The following is a 22,613-nucleotide window of genomic DNA, read 5'->3' as shown; positions in this document are numbered from 1 at the left end:
TTCCCCCGTAATGGACTGTTATAACGTTCCACTACCTAATCAGTTTGGTAGTTTTTGAAAAATTGAATATGCAACTTATGGACGTGGTAACCGCGTATCTCTATGGGGATCTAGATACAGAAATTTACATGAAAGTTCCATAAGGACTACCATTGACTGGTTCAAATAGTTCTAGACCACGAAACACTCTCTCAATTAGGTTAAAGAGGTTACTCTACGAATTGAAACAATCCGGGCGGATGTGGTATAACCATTTGAGTGAATATTTGACAAGTCAGGGTTATGTGGACAACGAATTATGCCATATGTGTTCATAAAGAAGTCACATTCCATATTTGCAATCGTTGTAGTTTATGTCGATGACATGAACCTCATTGGGACTCCCGTGAAGCTTGAGGAAATTAATGCACACTTGAAATCGGAATTTAAGATGAAAGATCTTGGGAAAACTCGATACTATCTCGGCCTAGAGATCGAGCATTGTTTGGATGGAATCTTAGTACATCAATCAAACTACACCCAAAAGGTGTTGCATCGTTTTAATGAGGATAAAGCGAAGCCTTCGAGTACACCTATGGTCGTTCGAACTTTAGATGCTAAACGAGATCCCTTCCATCCAAAGGAGGACAAAGAAGAGATTTTGGAACCCAAAGTTCCTTACCTAAGTGCAATTAGGGGCTTTATTGTACTTGGCTAAGTGCACTAGACCTAACATCTCATTCGCCATGAATCTTTTGGCAAGATACAGCAATGCGCCCACCACAGACACTGGAATGATGTTAAAGACATTTTTCTTTACCTCAAGGGTACGAAGGATTTTGGCTTATTCTATACCCGTGAATCTTCGAGTGTTGCCACCCCTATGGTTCTCAGATTAATTCTCGCCTTGTGGGTTACACATATGTTGGATATCTGTTTGACCCACATAAGGTACGTTCTTAAACGGGCTATGTCTTTACTGTTGGAGACATCACTATATCTTAGAGGTTTACCAAGCAAACGCTAGTTGTGACTTCGTCGAACCATGCTGAGATTCTCGCCCTGCATAAAGCATCGCGTGAGTGCTTTTGGCTGAGAGAAGTTATGGAACATATTCGAAGCATTAATGGTTTTACATCAGTCGTTGACCTTCCTACGACGATCTTTGAAGACAATGCAGCATGTATTGAGCAGTTGAAGAAGGGATACATGAAGAGAGACAACACCAAGCACATAGCGCCAAAGTTCTTTTACTCACACCAGCAACAACAGTATCAGAACATTAAAGTTAAGCAAATTCGTTCCCAGGACAACCTGGCCGATCTCTTCACCAAGTCATTGCCCAAGTCTATATTTCAGAAGCTCGTCTAAGAAATCAGTATGCGTAAATTATCTAAGTTGAATTGCTTGTAGTTATCTTATTTAGAAGTTATGTCTAACTCAGGGGAGTATCTAGAAGCATACTCATATGATCTTAATGTACTCTTTTTCCTACGATTAGGAGCAATTTTCCCACTGAGTTTTTGTTACCTAATGAGGTTTTAATCCTAGGATGATCATACTCCATTGAGTTCACTACTTTCATTATATTTGACGCTTGTTTTAAGACATTATGCATACTTCTCACTTTTCTCCTTAGTCTATGGGTTTTTTCCATGCCTTGGGTTTTACCATAACGAGGTTTTATGAGTTTTACTACAAATGTATTCTTCAAATAAATTTGAAACTCGTGATTATCCGTTGCGCCGATGACTTCATCAACTATTCTACCTTATCTGCTGAAGATCTGATGCGATAATTTGTTGAATATTAACACACTCAAGGGGGAGTGTTGCAGTCATATGAGAATAGAAATGTGATTGTGTAAATCCTAGAGGATATGAGAATGTATCTTATATTCCTATTAGGAGTATATTATCTATTCAATGTTGTAATCCTAAAGGGAAATGTTTTTATCTATCATATTACTATAAATAAAGGCACAATGGAGGTGAATCAGACACACCTCACAATTAAATCACTCTATCTTCTCCCTCAATATTGTCGGCCCCCTCTCTTTCTAAACCCTAGATCATTCAATCAAATAGGCCTACAACAAAAATAATTTTTTTTTAAATTTCGGTTCTTTTTATTTTATAATTTTATTTCATTCTTAAGAAAAAAACCCAATAAATTTTATTTATTACCATATATTTATTTTTGATAAATTCCTTTAATGATAGTTTTGAATATATATTTTTTTTTTGTCAAAAAATAAGTTTGTTAAATTAGATGTTAGAATAGGGTTTAGGGTTTAGAATAGGAAGTAGACAGAGTTCGAATCCACATTGTGGTACAAGAGTAACACTCGTCTCCACTGGTATAGTAGATGATCACTTGCTATTGTTTTGAAAGTTTAGAAATTATATGAGGAATTGTATTAGCTTCCAAAAAATTCCAATTTTACTGAAATGAGGAATTGTATTAAAAAAAATACGGCATAATCGTATAAATTTACTGACTTATCCTTTTACATTTATTGTTTTTTCTCTTGAGCGATTGTATTTTCGAATAGTTAGGTGGCATTTATAAAAATATAACAAAATAAAGGGGCACAACTGCAAAAAGAGCCAATATTTTCAATTCCCGGGGTGAGGCCTCTTGGTTTAAAAGAGCACCACTGCAGTATTCCTGCCGATTTGGAAGTTTGAACCATGTCTACTTGTCACCCACCTGAGAGCTAAACGGCCGTTTTCCGTCGTCGGAATTAAGATTTCGATCAGAGCCCAAAGCCACAGGTTTCTAGGGTTTCTCTGATTGCAGTGGAACCCTCCGCTTTCAGCCATGGCGTCACCTCCTCGGTCGCGCGTCAATCAGGTTTGGTTTCCAATTAAATTCTTATAATAAAACCCTAGGGACTCACAGGAGCCATTTCACATTCAAATTTGAGATCTTTCTGAATATTGACGCGTTTATTTGAAGAATTGGTGATTAGTTTGTTTGAATTTTGCAGTGATGCACATTTTGTTTTGTTATTTCATTTTTTTTTTCTTCGGGTTGTGTTATTGGAGTATAATTGGGTAGAAATTGATGGATTTAGAAACACATTGTTTTTGTTATTGTTGCCAATTGTTCACGAAGGGTGTATTCTTTGTGGGGTTCAGGGACAGATTCAGTTGTATTACATTCTTACAGTAACTGAACTAGAAATCAGGTGTGATTCTTTGTGAAAGTGTTGGCTTTTACTGGTTTCTCCGAAAAACCGCAGTTGAATCTATAAATCTTTAATCATGAAAATGAAGTAATTTGTATAAACAGTTCTACATAACTCAGCTTTTCATTTGTGTGGATGTACAGTATTTTTCTTCAAAGAAAAGGAAGCCTTCATCACCCGCATCGATGTCTGGGACAAATGAAAAAGATGTAAAAACTATGGTAGAGGGTTCGCCCGGTGCCAAAGGCACTTTGGACAATTATTTGTTGGGTTCACAGGACAATAGTATCTCCCCAAAGCCGTCGCTCAGAGTTTGTGATTCATTAGCCCAGCAAGATCAAGTTCGAAGGAATTTGACATCAATGATGGATAATTCCTTGAAAGATGAATTTAAACAGCTCCCTTTGTCTTCTCAACTGCACTCTCGAGCTAATAATGCCTCCAAAGAAAATCAGAAGGAAACATCCAAGGGATTAACCAAGGTGGGTGATGGTGCAGTTGGAGATACGGTGAAGGATTACTTAGCTCTCACAGAAGGTGGGGAAAGTGCAGAACTTAAAGAGTTTGCAGCAGACTTTTTGTCTTTGTATTGCAGGTATTGTACTGGACTGTAAACATTTGGGCACCCTGATATATACTTTTTTATTTCTGAGCTTGCTCCTGTTGTTTTCCCTAACCTCTCATATTTCAAATTCTGCATTCTACATTCTACATTCTTTTCTTTTCCTCCAAAATCCATTTTGTTTTGTGTTAGTGATGTTCGACCAAATGAAAGTACTCTGCCAGAGATGAAAGTAAATGACCATAAGAGACAAGCTAGCCCATCTCAGCTTGACCGGGAGGACACGATATTTAAAAAGAGGCATCTCATTACCAATCAGTCACACATGGAACATGAATCAAGTTGCTGCAGTGAGAAGAGTTCTGAAGCCATGCAGTCTGGTCGTCCTGATGAAAATAGGGTATATGATTTCAAGACTTCTGAAAATGTGTTAACCTTGGTTAAATTTATACCCAGAAATTTTCTTATATTATGATCACACTTGATATGATATTGTTTTAATGTTATGGCCAGGTTACCGTCGTTAATGAACTGCTTGAGCTCCAGTCAACCTTGAAAACATGCAGTAATACACCAAAACAATTTGTAGACATGTTTAAATGCTATACACCAGGCTCGTTGACTAGAAAATCTATTGTTCGTGAAACCCCCAAGTCACGTGGAAGCTCATCATTTTCACCTGGAGAAGCTTTTTGGAATTATGCAATTCAACTTGCTGATGGTCTGTGTGCACAAGCAGCAGAAGTAATTAGTGCTGCAGACATCCAATATCATAGTAAAAGTTCATGCAATTTGAGAAATGCACCCTGTGACGGCAAGTCAAAGGAAATGCTGAATGAAGGTGAGCGCATGGATAACGGTGCTAATTCAGGGCCAGAGGGGAAGTATAGAAAGGATTTAGATAAAGAAGTATCCCCATTGCCGGTTAAACATTTAGATTTTTCTTGCGAAGACAAAAATTTGGGTGAAGTTGTACCATTACCACATCATTGTGATGCATACAATTTAAAAAGCGCAGCTCTTATAGGTGGTGAGCAATCTGAATCCAGCCTTACAGACCATAGAGGTCTGAGAAATACTATCATGACCCGTTGCAGCAAATCTCAGGAAAATCAAGTCATATTTCGAGAACCAGAACCAGATACTGTTAATGCAGTGACCAACATGAAAGTGGATTTGACAGGCAAAGATAATGATAGCATGACATCTTATTCACCAGTTGATGAAGTCGTGAAGTTGAATGGTAACCATGAATCTAGTGAAGCAAGTACTCCTTCAAGCTCTATGCCTCTCAAAGATCGCCTCAATCTGAACAGTTGGCTTCCACCAGAAATATGCAGCATATACAGAAAGAAAGGAATTTCAAAACTTTATCCTTGGCAGGTATCTTTCAAATTCTGAGTTAAGCCAGTGCTCAATTCATTAGTTGTGGAGGATAACAGATGGAGGGCAGGTTAATTGGGTGGTCTGCTCTCTTGATATTTGGGTGGATCTTCCATCTACTTAGTTTGTTTTGACACGTGATTAGGTTATTGTGTTTTTTGGTTTTTCTTGTTTGTCAAATGGAACTAGGACTGGGTTGGGGTTTGATGCTTCTATTTGGTTTAACTATGATGGACAGTGCTACCACCTGAACTTTCTTCCAAATTTTTATTCGACCTACATGACATCATCACATTGAGTTACACAATGTGGCTGTGTTCTTGAATGCAATGATGTAGTGCTCATATCACGTGCCACACAAGTTGGGAAAAAGGTTGGGAGATGTTCAGTTCTTAAGCATTTTCCATTTAGGATACCTTTTCAAAGACGATGATAATCTACATTTCACTTAAATGAACTACTGTCTATGCAGTTAGGTTTGTTGTGTGATTTGGGGATGAAAACTTGGAAATAGAGTTGGGATAGGTTTGCCTTGAGGAAGCATTGTCAATCACAAACCCATAATCTTCCTACGAAAGGACAACAAGAAAAATGGTGCTCATGGTTGATGGTGTTGTCACAAGTAAATGGTTAAAATTGTGATTTCCCAATCTCTAATCTTTATTATGGTTTTCAATTTGTTTAAGAAAGGACTTTATTATGGTGTCTGAAGTTTTATTTTTTTATGTATATGCACGAACCATTCGCCCTGGTCTTCCACTTTCTCTTTATTACTTTTTATCAGGTTGAGCTTTTGTCTATTATTATTTTGAAATTATATATATTCATTATAACAAATGATCCAGTGTTGTGGTTTGGCCTTGAACCAACAATATACTTCTCTTTACTGTTAGACTAGGATTTCATTGTTTTAAGGGCTTTAGATATGAGTACCTTTCAACGTATTTATGTTTGGGACCTTGGGTTGTTGTGAATCTGTATTAAAACTAATTATCAAGCATAATGTAAGTGCATTCTCCATCTTTCAGGTTGACTGCCTTCAGGTGGATGGTGTATTGCAGAGAAGGAATCTCGTATATTGCGCATCAACAAGGTATTTATGCCACTTATTTTTATCTTAGTTTTTTCTGTCATGTTTTGTGCTTTTGAGTTTTCCTTAGTGATTTGATAGGGTTGTACAGTGTATGTAACATCTAGTAACCCTTTAACATTTCGGAGTTTTAAGCCACTGTTGTTTTTTTCATTTATTAATTCTCTACTTTATCATTCTATTTGTGCTTCCAGTTTATGTATCAGAAGATTTTATTATTTTCACTCATTTAACTTTTATGTTCTTATCACATTGAAAAGATGGAGTTGTTGTTTTGTAGAAAAAAGTTTATGCTGTTTTTTTTACTTTCACTGGAAGGCATCTATATGTTTCTTAGTCTTGCTTCCTCTGCCACAGTGCTGGCAAAAGTTTTGTTGCAGAAATTCTAATGTTGCGGCGGGTCTTATCAACTGGAGCAATGGCTTTACTTGTACTGCCCTATGTGTCAATTTGCGCAGAAAAGGTGATATTGTTGTTTCCCTCAAGATTTGGAAGTTTGGGTTATTGTTTCTTTTGAAATGTAATATCAATTACAAATTCCTATCTCGTGCAGGCAGAACATTTGGATGTACTTCTTGAACCACTTGGTAAGCGTGTTCGTAGTTATTACGGAAACCAAGGTGGTGGAACACTTCCCAAAGATACTTCTGTAGCTGTCTGCACAATAGAAAAGGCAAACTTTTTGATAAACAGGCTGCTGGAAGAGGGTCGTCTTTCAGAAATTGGGATTATTGTGATTGATGAACTGCACATGGTACTTTAAGCCATATTTTTTTGGTTATTAACTTATGTATCAACATCCTGTTGTCACTTCTATGCATATTTATTCTTCCTTCGTTTCTAGGTTTGGTTATCTTCTTTTGGTGTATGCCTATTGGGTGGACTTATTTAAATGCCTCTCTTGCTTATAAATCATTAACAGGTTGGAGATCCAAGTAGGGGTTATCTTCTGGAACTTCTGTTGACCAAACTTCGTTATGCAGCTGGTGAAGGCAATTCTGGATCAAGTAGTGGAGAAAGTTCAGGTATGAGTAGTGGTAAGGCTGACACTGCTCATGGTCTGCAAATTGTTGGGATGAGTGCAACTATGCCAAATGTGGCAGCCGTTGCTGATTGGCTTCAGGTAAGTGGAACTATAAAACAAACTATTATCCTCCACTATATCCTTTTTGAACAAATGTTTCATTGTAGGCGGTTGTCATTAACTCCTGCAGGTCTCATAATACGCGTAGCTGTGGATCTTTCAACATTGATTTAAGATTATAGATATAAATAATCTTGACTTGGATTAAAGGGTTTTTATCAAAGAGGGATTGAATTCCACTCTTGAAGTACTTTGCTATACATGATAAGTACACCTTCTCATAAGCTCTGTCTTCTGAGGGAAAGAAAATCAAATAGTTTAGTCTTGTTCTGAATCTTCCGGTGGAATGTTTTTTTTGACCAATCACCCAATTAGACAATCAACTAGCTTGATTACAAATTTTAACCTTTTCAGTGACTGAAGAGAACTACCATGTTTTTAAAATTTTGTATTTTACATTCTTATGGGCCAACTTGATATTGGACGAACTGTTTATTCCTGAAGCATTATACAGTCGACAGGTTAAATGTTGGCTTTTTAGAAAGCATTTCATTATTCATGTCTTTCATGTTTTCTTTTATTAGAATTTCTGGTTATGTTACCCCAAATTACGAACTAAACGCATCACACACACAAGATGTATGATGGATGTTACAACAGGAAGTGGGGTATGTGAGTTGAGAGTGGATTGGTTGGAAGTGAGTTGCATGTAGTTACCATCTTAATTTAATTTGTTGATCTATGATTAAGATGCTTAAAGGGTGCCTTTGATATTATATGAGTTGAATAAGAGTATTTTCTGTTGAAAATTTTACTAATTTATTTTGAATTTGTTCACATATTGTGTTGAGGGAGTACAAAGTACCCTCCTAGCTAGTGCACACATCTTTCCATAATTTTCCAGCTTCATGGTGTGGCTGGCCATATTCTATGCCTAACTTTCAACAAATATACATGCAGGCTATAGAAACTGGAAACTTCCTCTGTAAGCTTTCCAATTGTATTTCTGAATTAATTAGTTTGTACACTGTGAAGACATATATATAGCCTTTGGCTATTTACAAAGATACCCCTTAACTACCTACCTTATAACAGTTCTAACTAATCACAAACATTAGCACAGCTAAGTACATTTAGAGATAACAGACTATTGTACAGTAACTGAAATGGGTGACTTGTCATTTTCCCTAATACACCCCCTCAAGCTAGAAGGGGAATCAGAACAGATTCCAATGGGTAGCTTGGAGCATAGGAACTGAAATCGACTTTTGGATAATGACTTGGTGTGAAGATCAGCTACTTGGTCTGCACTGCAAACATACTGAACTTTGAGAAGATTAGCTAGAACCAATTCTCGAATATAGTGGTAATCAATCTCAACATGCTTTGTACGAGCATGAAAAACAGGATTAGAAGCTAGGGAGATGGCTGAGATGTTGTCACACCAAAGTGTAGGCAGTGTAGGGATAGGGAAGTGAAGATCTCTGAGGATTTTGCAAACCCAAGTAAGTTCAGCAGCTGTATGAGCTAAGGAGCGATATTCAGCCTCTGTAGATGACCGTGCAACAGTACTTTGTTTCTTAGCACTCCAGCTAATGAGATTGGAGCCTAAGAACACACAATAGCCACTGGTAGATCTTCGATCAAAAGTGCAGCCAGCCCAATCAGCATCAGAGTATGCGGAAAGATGGGTGGAACCCTTGGTGAACCATAAACCATGGGAAAGAGAGCCTTTAAGAAATCGAAGAACTCGTTTAGCTGCCTGAAGATGTTGTTCCCTGGGAGCATGCATGAATTGGCAGATCTGGTTGACAGCAAAAGCGAGATCCGGTCTAGTCCAAGTAAGGTATTGTAATCCCCCAACAATAGAACGATATTCAGTGGGGTTGGACAAGAGAGGCCCACTGTTATCTAATTTTGTGGAACTAAGGGGTGTGCAGCACGGTTTGGCACCCTCCATGTGTGTTTTCTTAAGAAGATCAATTAAGTACTTTGATTGATGAACAAAAATACCATGGGAGGATCTGTGTACTTCTAAGCCCAAGAAGTAGTGTAAAGGACCAAGATCCTTTACTGGAAACTGAGAACTGAGTTGGGTGATAAACTGTTGACAGATTTGAGAGTGAGGACCGGTGACTAGGATGTCATCAACATACACAAGAACAATAACCAAATGAGGACCAGGAAGAACAAACAATGAGGCATCAGATGAAGATTGTTGAAACCCAAGAGAATGAAGAGCTTGAAAAAGTTTATCAAACCAAGCTCGAGGAGCTTGTTTTAGTCCATATAGAGATTTCTGCAACTTACAAACTGAAGTAGGAGAATTGGGATCAACAAACCCAGGAGGTTGTTGCATGTAGACATCCTCCTTTAAGTCACCATGAAGAAAGGCATTGCTTATATCCAATTGATTGAGAAACCAGTTATGTTGGACAGCAAGACTGAGTAAGATCCGAATGGTAACGGGCTTGGCAACTGGACTAAAGGTCTCTTGGAAGTCAATACCTTCTTGTTGATGAAAACCCTTGGCTACTAGTCTGGCCTTAAATCTGTCAATGGTGCCATCAGCCTTTTTCTTAACTCGAAACACCCATTTACATCCAACTATATTTTGGGAAGGATGAGAGGGGACAAGGGACCAAGTACCAGTAGAGATCAATGCATTATACTCATCTTGCATTGCAGCTCGCCAATGAGCATGCTTAGAAGCTTGCAGGTATGTACTAGGAACATAATCAGTGTCAACAGGAAGAGGATGCTTAGTTGCTGCATAGGCATGAGGGAGAGATTTATAAATGCCAGCCTTGGATCGTGTGATCATTGGATGAGAATTAAGAGGAAGAAGAGAAGGATTGGACTGACTTAAGGGTAAGGTGGAGGATTCAGAAACAGAGTCAGAACTGGAAGCAGCAGGGACTGAAATGGGTTGAGAAGAAGAAGGATGGGGAGAAGCAGAGGCAGAAGGAGAAACAGGTGAAGAAGATGGGGCACGGCTAGGAGAGAGATGGGGAATATATTTCTCAAAATAAAGATCCAAAGAGGAAGAGCTTGCTGGTGAGGATGGGGTGAGACAGAAACAGGGAGGCTGCAGGGATTGAAATGGATAAGAACTTTCATCAAAGACAACATGTCTGGAGATGTAAATTCGAGTGGTGAGGGGATCAAGGCATCGATAGCCTTTGTGTTGAAGGCTATATCCAAGAAAAATACAACTTTTGCTCTTGGCATCTAATTTGCTGTGAACATATGGTTGGAGCCAAGGAAAGCATTGGCAACCAAACACTTTAAGTTTAGAGTAATCTGGGGGTTGCTTGAATAATAATTCCCATGGTGATGAGGAAATACCAGATATGGGAAGCCGATTAATAAGATAGATGGCAGTGGAGAAGGCTTCAACCCAAAATACATGAGGAACATTAGAAGCAACTAGCAAAGTACGAGCTGTCTCAACAAGATGCCTGTGCTTTCTCTCAGCACAACTATTCTGTTCAGGAGTATGTGGACAGCTAAATTGGTGAAAAATGCCATGCGTACTGAGAAAGGAAGCAAAAGCAGTACTGATGAATTCACCCCCTGAATCTGAGCGCAAAACTTTGATTTTATTTCCAAGTAAATTTTCTACATAAGATTTGAAGACAACAAATGTAGAAAAAACATCTGACTTGGACTTCAAAGGAAAAAACCAGCTATATTTGCTAAAGTCATCAACAATGAGCAAATAGTACTTGAAACCACTGTTTGAGATAACAGGTGCTGGACCCCACAGATCACAGTGTAGAAGTTGAAGACTGTGAGTTGTTGTGGAAGAAGAAATTCCAAAAGGAAGCTTATGATTCTTGGCAAGAGCACAATCTGAGCAGAAGAAATCAGTAGTAGACTTGCCATGTAAGGACAGTTTATTAGTAGAAAGTACCCTTCTGAAAATAGAGGAGGATGGATGACCCAAGCGTCGGTGCCAAACTTTGACAGGAGCCTTGACACTGAGCAGAGCTGAGGGAGAAGAAATTGAAGAAGAGCTGGAACCTTGAAGAGGGTAGAATCCATCTCTAACGGGTCCCCGCAAAAGCATCTTCCCCGAAATACGATCCTTAACAGTGGATCCATAAGGGTCAAGGGTCAATGAACAGTTATTATCTTTGAGAAACTGATAAGCAGACAAGAGATTATGTTTCATGTAGGGAACATGTAAAACATTCTGCAGCTTAAAGGAAGTATGAGGAGTATGCAAAGCAGATGAACCAATATGATGAATAGAAAGACCTTTACCATCACCAATATACACTTTATCTTCACCAGTATAGGGAGTGGGAGAAGAGATGTTGGCAACATCATTAGTAATGTGAGAAGTCGCACCCGAGTCAATCAACCAAGGCTGAGCTGGTTTGGCAGATTGGTTGACATACATAGCAGCGAGTTTAGCTGGAGGAATCCGACCACAGATGTCAGGATTCATTCGATCAAAACAATCAAGAGCCTCATGACTGTTAGAACCACAGATTTGACATGGAACTTTGAAATGGGAAGAGCCTTGAGGATGACGAGAGCCTTGAAAATTACGATTTCCACGAGTGTTGGAGTAATTGCCACGGTTCATTTGGAAATTGCGATTGCCTCTGTGAGAGAAGGAATGGCCTCTGTTATGTTTGCCACGATTTGCAGATTTGGATTGTTGCCAGGATGAAGATTGGTGCTGAGCAGCGAACACAGAAGGAGTAGGTAGCAGAGGAGGCTGAGAGTGCACCGAGAAGGCTTGAAAAGGTTCAGCAGCAGAGGATGAACTGATATTTTTGCGTCGAGCCATGGACAGTTCTTTAGTGAGAAGAAGACCATGGAGTTCATCAAGAGAAGTAGAGGACAATCGAAGCATGATTGAGTCAATGAATGACTCAAAATCATCAGGCAAGCCATGAAGTGTGGCTGCAATTAGGTCGCGATCAGAAACGGAGGCACCAGCAGCTTGCAAGGAGTCTGAGATTTCCTTAATTTCTTGAAGATACTCGGAGATGGAGCGAGAACCTTTCTGAACAGATTGGAGACGCGACCGTAATTGATGAATATGAGCCTCTGAAATTCCACCAAATCTCTGTTCAAGCTTCAACCAGAGTTCGCGAGACGAAGAAACACCCACCGTGAAGGGGATGATTTCCTCAGAAAGTGTGGAATTGAACCAGATCAAGAGATTTTGATCTTTTTCGTACCATTCCTCAAAGGCAGGATTAATGTTGCGATCAGGTAGGAAAGGTGATGGACAAACATCAGTACCATCAATGATTCCAAGAAGCTTGTAACGCCGTAGAATTGGGCCAAACAGCGCACGCCATGGCAGATAGTTCGATCGTTTCAGTTTGATCGGCACCATGCTGCCGATGTTATGGATCGTAAGGGAGGTGTAGGAACTCAGAGGACTTGGATTTCCAGAGAAATTAGGGTTTTGAACCGACGGAGAAGACGATTCAGGTGGTGGCGAAGATGAGTGCGCCGCCATAGCTTGCAAAGACGTTGATGCAAGAGAGATCGGAGAAGAGAAACTGAAGAATCAGAGGAGAAGAACAGAAAGATCGATCAAGAATCGATCGATCGATCGAGTCGAGGGAGCGGAAGGATCGATGCTGTGAAGCAGAAATGGCGTGATACCATATAGAAACTGGAAACTTCCTCTGTAAGCTTTCCAATTGTATTTCTGAATTAATTAGTTTGTACACTGTGAAGACATATATATAGCCTTTGGCTATTTACAAAGATACCCCTTAACTACCTACCTTATAACAGTTCTAACTAATCACAAACATTAGCACAGCTAAGTACATTTAGAGATAACAGACTATTGTACAGTAACTGAAATGGGTGACTTGTCATTTTCCCTAATACAGGCTGCACTATACCAGACAGAATTTCGACCAGTACCATTAGAAGAATATATTAAAGTTGGTAACACCCTTTATAACAAGAAAATGGATATTGTTAGAACATTTCCTAAAGTGGCTGACCTTGGTGGTAAAGATCCAGATCATGTTGTGGAGCTGTGCAATGAGGTGGGGACTTTTTACATCCCATCTTTTACTGAAGTTGTTTTGAGGCACTAATTTGAAAGTTGATCAATGATGAATTGAGGGAAATGTATCTCAGGTTGTTCAAGAGGGTCTTTCCGTGCTAATATTTTGCTCTAGTCGAAAGGGATGTGAATCAACAGCGAGGCATGTTTCAAGATTCCTCAAGAAATTTTCACCTAACATTCACAGTGATGACAGTGAATTTCACGATGTTGCTTTGGCTATTGATGCCTTACGAAAGTGCCCTGCTGGCTTGGATCCAGTATTAGAAGAAACTCTTCCTGCTGGTGTTGCCTATCACCATGCTGGCCTCACGGTATTCTTTTGCTTTGGGTTGCCTTCCTTTAAGTTTTTACTATTCTTTCCCTATAATTTTTTCTGTTTTCCATTTGTTATTTATTTTGATGGTTAGTTTCCACAAATAGGTAGTAGATGAGCTTTTCTCCTGAATGAATCTGTCTGCTGTTGTTTATTCTTAGGTTGAGGAGAGAGAGATTGTCGAAAATTGCTACCGTAGAGGCCTGGTACGTGTCTTAACTGCTACATCTACCTTAGCAGCTGGGGTTAATCTACCAGCTAGGCGGGTCATTTTTCGTCAGCCCAAGATTGGTCGTGATTTTATTGATGGGACTAGGTACAGACAGATGGCTGGTCGGGCTGGTCGAACTGGAATAGATACAAAAGGAGAAAGTGTATGTATTAGTGTCTATTCTTCTTCTTCAAGGATTCTCTTAAATAATCAGTTTGTTATATGTGTATGCCGTGATCTTTGTGTAATTTGCTTTTTATTTTTAGTTCATTCTTTTATTTTGCTTTTTCAGTTGGTATAACCATTTCATTTATTTTAATATGTATACTTTTTTCTTGACCAGGTACTTATTTGCAAGCCAGAAGAGATCAAAAGAATTATGGGAGTTCTTACTGAAAGCTGTCTGCCATTGCGTTCTTGTCTATCTGAAGATATGAATGGAATGACCCATGCTATCTTAGAAGTTGTAGCTGGGGGAATGGTTCAAACTGCTAATGACATTCATCGATATGTTAGGTGCACACTTCTAAACTCCACTAAACCATTTCAAGATGTGGTGAAATCAGCACAGGAATCTTTGCGGTGGTTGTGCCATAGGAAATTTCTAGAATGGAATGAGGATACTAAGTTATACAGTATCACACCTCTTGGACGTGCAGCATTTGGCAGTTCTCTCTGCCCTGAAGAATCACTTGTAAAGATTCTAACTTATTCTTGTTATTGTCCAATTAATTGCCCAAATATCTTTGTTATCTGTACATCATTGAGCCTAAACTCGTCAGTACAATAACTCACTTGTGCGATGGATTATATTTTTCTGTTAGCTGACCCCTACTACTTGAATTTAGGTAATGCATTTGACATTGATCATGCTTTCTCTATTGATGTTCTAGATTGTGCTGGATGATCTTTCAAGAGCAAGAGAAGGGTTTGTGCTTGCATCTGATTTGCATTTAGTTTACCTAGTAACACCAATAAATGTTGACGTTGAGCCTGATTGGGAACTGTATTATGAACGGTTCATGGAATTGTCGGCTCTTGACCAGGTAATTTGCCTCTTAGCAAATAAGCAATTAATTGCTAATGATTTTGTGCCTGTGCATGTAATATATATATTTTTTATATGTTATTGGAGAACAAATAAGTTCATAGGAGACATTATGGAAAACCTCATGTTTAAAGTATGAATTTGTCTTATGCTAGCAGTTTATGGGATTATCTAGAGCTGACCCCATCTGCTGAGAGGTCACCACCCTGATTGGATTTATAAACACTTTGAGTGGTTTGAACTCCTGTTCTATTTCAAACCTATCTATATCAGTCCATCGTCCATGTTCAAACATGAAACTGAAATATTTTCAATAATTGATATTTGCCTCTGAATTGAGCAGTGAGCATTACGTCAAAATTGTATGACTTTATGACTCCATGCCAACTGATTTCATGGATTTCAAAATTTATGGTTCTTATATTTTTCTTTTTCATTCTCTTTTCATGGAATGCAGTCTGTTGGCAATCGTGTTGGAGTGACAGAACCATTTTTGATGCGAATGGCACACGGTGCACCTGTGCGTTCATCAAACAGGTTCAGAGAAAATCTGAAACCGCTGCATGGAAAATATGAAAGCGGACCTGGAATGAACAACAATACTGTACTTCAGGATGATCAAATACTTCGAGTGTGTAAACGGTTCTATGTTGCTCTCATCCTGTCAAGACTAGTTCAGGTATCGTCTTTCTTCTTTCTCAGCCTGAAGATTGAGGATTTCCTTCATGTCATTCTCATTTATTGCTTGATAGGCACACATACTCAGAGGCATTGTCTGAGTTTCTGGCATGCATTCACGTTTATTTAAATGGGCTTCCTTTTGCTCTGGTTTTACACACAAACATGGGAGGTGACATGCATTTTGTTCCTTTATTCTTGTCATTCAAAATTTTGTTCCTTTTCTTTTTCGAGCATCTATCAGTTAAAATTTATTTATTTTTGGGATATGAATTGCAATTGCTTGTATATAATTTGTGAGTTTTGTTGACTTCTGTCTTGCTAAATGTGTACTCTTCTATCTGTGGTGAAGGAAGCTGCTATCACTGAGGTTTGTGAAGCTTTCAAAGTGGCCAGGGGTATGGTGCAGGCCTTGCAAGAGAATGCTGGAAGGTTTGCATCTATGGTAACCATGTTTTGTGAGAGGCTTGGATGGCATGATTTCGAGGGCTTGGTTTGCAAGTTCCAAAATCGTGTTTCATTTGGAGTGAGAGCAGAGATTGTAGAGCTTACTACAATTCCATATGTCAAGGTATGTGAACTACAATTACATTTGTAATCTCCTTTTCATACCTTAAATATGTTCAACAGTGGTTTTTATATAATTATATGTAAATGGTATATGTTGATCTGTAGGGTTCTCGAGCAAGGGCACTCTATAAAGCTGGCTTGCGTACTTCTTTAGCAATTGCTGAAGCGTCCATCCCTGAAATTGTCAAAGCTCTTTTTGAATCTTCATCATGGAATGAGCAAGGTGATGCATATAAGATTTTAATTTTAGTACATGGCTTCTCGGGTTCCTATGATAAGTTTCTTGTAAAGGATTTCTTAATATCAACTAAATGTGCTGATAAGATCACATTCTTCTATACTATGTTTGATTTGTGATGGTTACCAGGACTATTAAGAAATAATTGATCTTAGCTTAGTTCTTAGCATTTCTTTGCTTTGGAGACATTCATTTATCAGGTGAATGCATTCTCGTTGACCTTTAAAAAAGGAATTGAATTTGAGTAATATTACGAACCAGTAACTACAGAAAAGACTAATTTCTTAGAAGGCAATTTTACTTTGTGATAACTCATGTCAAGACCTTTTCTGAATGTGACACTCTTTCTGGTCTTTCAATGAACTGTACAATGGTACTCTTTCCAGTCAAGTATTGTACAACAATTAGTTTTCTACAGGCGTGTAAGTTTGCTCAGATGCATTTGTTTCATGTGCTTGTGTGCCAGCGGGGTTGTGATAATATTTGTTCATGTAAATGGTTCTACCTCTATTGTTTATGTACTTTATTTTATGAAGATAGAGTTTTCGTCCCTTTATCTTTTCTAACTTATTTTAATATTTCTTAAAGTTGATATGTTTTATTTTAATGTGTAATTTTTCTGCATTCTTTCCTAATATTGGTAAGTTGATAATATGACTGCAGAAGGTTCAGCTCAAAGGCGCATCCAAGTAGGCGTAGCAAGGAAGATCAAGAATGGTGCACACAAAATAGTTCTTGAAAAAGCTGAAGAGGCAAGAGTTGCTGCCTTCTCAGCTTTCAAAGCTCTTGGATTGGATGTCCCACAATTTTCTCGACCGGTATTTTCAACTGGCGGTGGAAGTCCCAGTATGCAAGGAGCAGGAAATTCCTCTGGTGATAACTCCACTAGTAGCTTTCCTAATGTAGAGCACAGCAAAGAGTATGGTGCTAAGCCATCTTTGGAAGGTAGGGTCCATTCTGAAAAGGTTGCAGAAGTAAATTCAACTGGTATCATGCAAATTAAGTCTGGTCCTGAAAATTCTAAAGTACATATTCGAGGGTCTGCTACGCCCGTAGAGGAGCTTACTGTTGTGGTTGATCAAAACAAAAATGCTGATTTGACTGACCGGGTTCAGTTACAAAGCTTGGCTGACAGAACCAGGGCATCTGATGAGTCTCTTGATCTTGAAAACCAGGAACGCTGTAGAAGGGATAATTTGTCCTCTGGCTATAAGGGCAATGCTTGTGAGAAAGGCCCAATTCACGCAGTTAATACTCTTGGTGGTTTTGATTCCTTCTTGGATCTCTGGGAATCCACCTCAGAGTTCTATTTTGATATTCACTACAACAAAAGATCGGAATTCAATTCTGTTGCGCCTTTTGAAATACATGGCATAGCCATATGTTGGGAAAACTCTCCTGTGTACTATGTCAATATTCCTAGGGATCTACTGTGCTCAGACAGCGGTAAAAATGAATGCTTGAATTTGAATGGATCCGGCAATGGAAGTAATGGCTTACCTCTTGATGATTTGTTGGAGATGGCTGAATGTAGATGGAACAGGATTGGTAAAATAATGGGGAAAAGAGGTGTTAGAAAAATTACTTGGAAGTTGAAAGTTCAGATTCAGGCACTTAAAAGTCCTGCAGTTCATACTCAGAGATTTGGTTGTCAGAATCTTGGAGGGAAAAGTGCTTGTTTTGAAATCATAGACAGCTCGTTTTTATTGTTGCCTCCAGTTCATATAAAAGATGGAATTGACATGTGCATCGTGGCCTGGGTTCTTTGGCCTGATGAGGAGAGAAGCTCTAATCCTAACCTGGAAAAGGTAAAGTAAAAAAAGAATATCATTTCAATCAAAGCATTTGTTAAAGGAAAAAGTATTTAACTATAATTGTTTCATTCACTGTTTAGTGTTTACATGTTCATCGTTATTCAATTTGCATTGAAGATTTTAGAATGATTTATAGGAAGTTAAGAAAAGGTTATCCAGTGAAGCTGTGGCAGCTGCTAATCGGAATGGAAGGTGGAAGAATCAAATGCGAAGAGCTGCACACAACGGTTGCTGCCGTCGGGCTGCACAAATACGGGCCTTATGTTCTGTTCTTTGGAAGTTACTTGTTGCTGAAGGCCTTACTGAAGCCCTCCTAAATATTGAAATCCCTTTGGTAAATTACTTTCATAGCATCTGACTTAATTTTTCTGAGGGAACTTCATTTTATTTGAGGTTTACATTATTGCTATGGTTTGTTTTGGATTTAAATGCACATATAAATGCATCACCACTGTTTAGTTAGGTGCTTGAGAACCAGTACCCAACCCTATCACTTTTGACACTAGCTTATTGCTTATTTGTATGCTAGGTTAATATTCTTGCTGACATGGAGCTATGGGGAGTGGGTCTTGACATGGAGGGATGCTTACAAGCACGCAAGGTGTTAGGAAAAAAGTTAGGACAGCTTGAGAAGGAAGCTTACAAGCTAGCTGGCATGAAATTTTCGTTATCTACGGCAGCAGAAATTGCTAACGTATTATATGGACACTTAAAGTTGCCCATACCAGAGGGGCGCAATAAGGGGAAGCAACATCCAAGTACGGACAAGCATTGCTTGGATTTATTAAGGTATTAAGTGAGACTTATTTTCTTCTATCGTACTTCGTAACCTCACCCATCTGATGTGTGAATTAGCTGTTGAAATATTAATACTCAAGGGAATAGGATTACTATTTAACTATTTTATTCCATAGAGGTTTCCATCCTGTTTAGATTGTTTTGTTTGAATAGTGAACACTTGGAGATGGTTTTTGGGTATTCTTGCATGCACACTTGAATCTTTTCATTTTGTCATTTGTGGCATCAGCCTCTCATTGTTTTAATGGATGAGCATCCTATAATCTATTTCATTTCAGGGATGAGCATCCTATAATTCCCGTCATTAAAGAGCATCGTACGTTGGCAAAACTCCTAAACTGTACATTGGGATCAATTTGTTCACTGGGTAGGCTATCCATGAGGACACAGAAGTACACATTACATGGTCATTGGCTCCAAACATCAACAGCAACTGGTCGGCTTTCAATGGAGGAACCAAATCTCCAGGTTTGGGTTTCCCATGAGTTGATTTATTCTCTCCTCCCTCTGCTTCAGTTGTTAACAAGGTTTAATCGTGATTTTAATATCACATTTTCTTCTTTTTTTATTTTATTTATGCAGTGTGTTGAACATATGGTTGACTTTAAAATGAATAAGGATGGAAATGGAAACAAAACTGATATTGATCAATTCAACATCAATGCTCGTGAATACTTCATTCCTACTCAGGTAATGATCAACTTTTTCATTTCCTTGTAGGCCGTTTGTGTGTTATTGTTATATTTATACCATAAAAGTCAAAATTCTTGAGTAAATGAGGATGCGGGGGAGGGTTGAAACAGTAATGTCATATATTCAGATAGAGGACAGGAGAAGGGGATGGGATTTATGATTTCATGGTTTCCATTAGTTGATTTATTGTTGCCATTCTTTTGCAGGACAACTGGTTACTGTTAACTGCAGATTATTCTCAGATTGAATTGCGTCTGATGGCACATTTCTCTAAAGACTCTGCACTCATTGAACTCCTTAGTAATCCCCATGGTGATGTCTTCACCATGATAGCAGCTAGATGGACTGGTATTTCACAAGAGTCTGTTAGTTCCCATGTACGAGATCAGACTAAAAGGTTGGTGTATGGCATTCTTTATGGAATGGGTCCTAATAGCCTTGCAGAACAACTGGACTGCAGTCAAGAAGAAGCTTCTGAAAAAATAAAGAACTTTAAAAGTTCTTTTCCTGGAGTTGCTTCTTGGCTCAATGAAGCAGTTGCATATTGCCGCACGAAAGGGTGAGGACATGTTACTATTTTCCTGGTTGCTAGAAGTCGTTGAACTCTCTTGGGAATAGGTTGCTATAATATCTGAAAACCATGTGGTATTTTGGTTAATATTTCTTACAATTGAATAGGCTTTTTTCTGTTTTTTTCTTCCTCCGATTACTCAACTCTTTCATCACATTGCCTTTTCCTTCTAAATAGGTGTGTTATCAAATGATCAGTTTGAGGTTTCTTATTTATTAAGTCTATTTTTATTTATTTTTTCTTGGCCTGAGAGGGAAGGTTTATGCTTTTTTTTCTTTCTTGTGTTTTGACTTGTTTTCAAAATTCACTGGTTCTTCTCCTAGTGCTGGTTATAAAGTTTTTGGAAGAAGCATCTCTTCGTAAAAAATAGGGGTCAATGTTGATATAAGTTTAGCATTCTTTTCGTCTTCTTTTTCTTTCCCAGAAAAAGAAAATGTAATACACTCGGGTATACATAAATTTTGAAGATATCCAACTGTTGACTATCTGCATTATTGTGCCCAGATACATCGAAACCCTTAAGGGAAGAAAGCGCTTTTTGTCAAAAATAAAACTAGGAAACAGTGGAGAAAAGTCGAAGGCTCAGAGACAAGCTGTGAATTCTATATGTCAGGTACGACTTTTTCCCTCCCTTCTGTGGGGACAAGGAGTGTGGGGGTTTAATGTTAATCAGTAAATTGTAGTATTTTTCTCTGATGTCCTCCTTTTACAGGGATCTGCTGCTGACATAATTAAGCTTGCAATGATAAATATATATTCTGTGATAGTTGAGGGTGTTGAAAGGCCTGATTCTTCTTCTCATCCTGCAACAAAGTTACACATACTGAAGGGCCGCTGCAGAATTTTATTACAGGTCGGTTTTGGAAATTCTGTTTGTGTTAACGTTCTTTGGTCAATTTGAAGTGTAGAGGAAGATATTAATAAGCTAAGATATTTAGCATCTTATTAGCTTTTTTATTTAAATATAATTTTGCTTCATTTACAATGCAACTCATGTAACAATGCTTGTTGGTGGTTTCTAACCAGGTACATGATGAATTAGTACTGGAAGTTGATCCTGTTGTGATAAAGGAAGCTGCTTTGCTGCTACAGACGAGCATGGAAAATGCTGTTTTGCTTCGTGGTATATTTCTAAAGTTTCTGGAACATTGCTCAATAGTTGATAATTTGAGGACATTTGTTTGCTGTACCTAATTTAGTTACTTGTTGTCCAGTTCCATTGCATGTCAAAGTGAAAGTCGGAAGATCGTGGGGTTCCTTGCAACCTTTTCAGGTCGACCAATATAAAGATAAAGCTGTTGTGCCTGCACAATAATTTGACCAAGGTATGTTCTTGCTGTTGATCTGAATAAGTAGAACATTCATGCATTGAATGGTGGTGAGTGATGGCTTTACAACGAATCTATCTACTTCTTGTTGTCAAAAGAAATGTTATACGGCATGTTTTCTAATCGTGTTGCAGCTTTTTTTAAATATGTTCCGATGATATACATAATACACAGGGAAATTCACTATATATTCTGGCTACGCAATGCTTTCCTTGGAAAGATGCTGGACTAGACTGCATGTCATTCAAAATTCTTGAGGAAAATTTGCAGAGCTGTCATTGGGGGTTATGAACTTGTGAGATCCTCTTTCTGTCACTATTCTAATTGTTAGTTTTCTTTTTATTTACTCTCTATTTTTCAATTAGGACTTCTCAGACATTAGTATGCATTCTCAGGGAATTCTTTTTATGGGAGTGGATGCAACTGTTGGAGATCACAGAAGAACCACCTGGAATAGAAACACAATGCTAACTGACCATGTAGAACTGACGGGTTCAAGGATCGTAAGCTCCTGATTTCTTAAACCAGACAATAGTGTCCTCGAAAAGAAAATGGCAGATGGCAAGGGTTCGTGGTGGAAATTTGAGAAATTGGAAGGCAAGGTGCTTTGGGTTCCATTTCGATGTGTCTGCACATGGCAGACTGCTACTGCCTTATCGTTCATGTTGTCATCACTTTACAAAGACACCATATAAGCACCTATTTTTTCTGGTGCATGACTGGATAAAACAGCGTACTTGTAATCGAGCTTATGACACGCAACAAGTTCGTCGCCTGCCAGCTGATAAACGATAGAATCATCATTCATTCAGATGTTTTTAGTCTTCGATTGTACAGATTTATCTCATTAACTCAAAATGTATTCATTGTACAGCATGATTATATAATACACACCTTATGCCTCTGATGAGTTATCGAGGCCATTCACTTCAGTCTTCTTCTCTGCCTCCGCCTCCTTCACACCGTCTTTTTTTTTTTTCTTTCCCGATCTTGCTTCTACCC

At 38.5% G+C, this 22,613-nt stretch overlaps 1 protein-coding gene across 2 annotated transcripts; it reads left to right on the top strand.

Moving 5' to 3' along the window:
* The first annotated feature begins 2,645 nt into the window (after positions 1 to 2,645).
* LOC103937062 (helicase and polymerase-containing protein TEBICHI) lies at positions 2,646 to 22,538 on the top strand. 2 transcript variants are annotated; one of them, XM_009346978.3, is made up of 28 exons: positions 2,646 to 2,835; positions 3,316 to 3,767; positions 3,927 to 4,134; positions 4,248 to 5,117; positions 6,146 to 6,210; positions 6,565 to 6,670; positions 6,761 to 6,961; positions 7,130 to 7,330; positions 13,165 to 13,326; positions 13,421 to 13,660; positions 13,824 to 14,036; positions 14,217 to 14,567; positions 14,767 to 14,919; positions 15,379 to 15,600; positions 15,952 to 16,170; positions 16,275 to 16,392; positions 17,071 to 18,215; positions 18,358 to 18,555; positions 18,751 to 19,010; positions 19,298 to 19,487; positions 19,602 to 19,709; positions 19,919 to 20,271; positions 20,788 to 20,896; positions 20,996 to 21,136; positions 21,310 to 21,406; positions 21,498 to 21,608; positions 21,786 to 21,906; positions 22,007 to 22,538. In XM_009346978.3, exons 1-26 carry the CDS (start codon positions 2,803 to 2,805, stop codon positions 21,596 to 21,598), a joined length of 6,516 nt encoding a protein of 2,171 aa, XP_009345253.1. In that variant the 5' UTR covers positions 2,646 to 2,802; the 3' UTR covers positions 21,599 to 21,608; positions 21,786 to 21,906; positions 22,007 to 22,538. The 2 variants fall into 2 exon arrangements, with proteins under 2 accessions (XP_009345253.1, XP_048436316.1); XM_048580359.1 differs by having other exon boundaries at positions 21,746 to 21,906.
* Positions 22,539 to 22,613: the final 75 nt, after the last annotated feature.

The sequence above is a fragment of a genome, unplaced genomic scaffold (assembly GCF_019419815.1).
Source record: "Pyrus x bretschneideri cultivar Hongxiangsu unplaced genomic scaffold, Pyrus_bretschneideri_v1 Contig15, whole genome shotgun sequence".
Lineage (NCBI taxonomy): Eukaryota > Viridiplantae > Streptophyta > Magnoliopsida > Rosales > Rosaceae > Pyrus > Pyrus x bretschneideri.
Note: the sequence above shows the minus strand (reverse complement) of the source record. Positions and strands in the feature narration are given on the sequence as shown.

What these genes read in the sequence shown, in the direction of transcription:
- LOC103937062 (XM_009346978.3), top strand. Translation starts at nt 2,803, where the DNA reads ATGGCGTCACCTCCTCGGTCGCGCGTCAATCAG. An exon ending in GTATATTGCGCATCAACAAG is followed by an intron (nt 6,211 to 6,564) that starts GTATTTATGCCA and finishes CCTCTGCCACAG; the next exon opens with TGCTGGCAAAAGTTTTGTTG. An exon ending in TAAATATTGAAATCCCTTTG is followed by an intron (nt 18,556 to 18,750) that starts GTAAATTACTTT and finishes TTTGTATGCTAG; the next exon opens with GTTAATATTCTTGCTGACAT.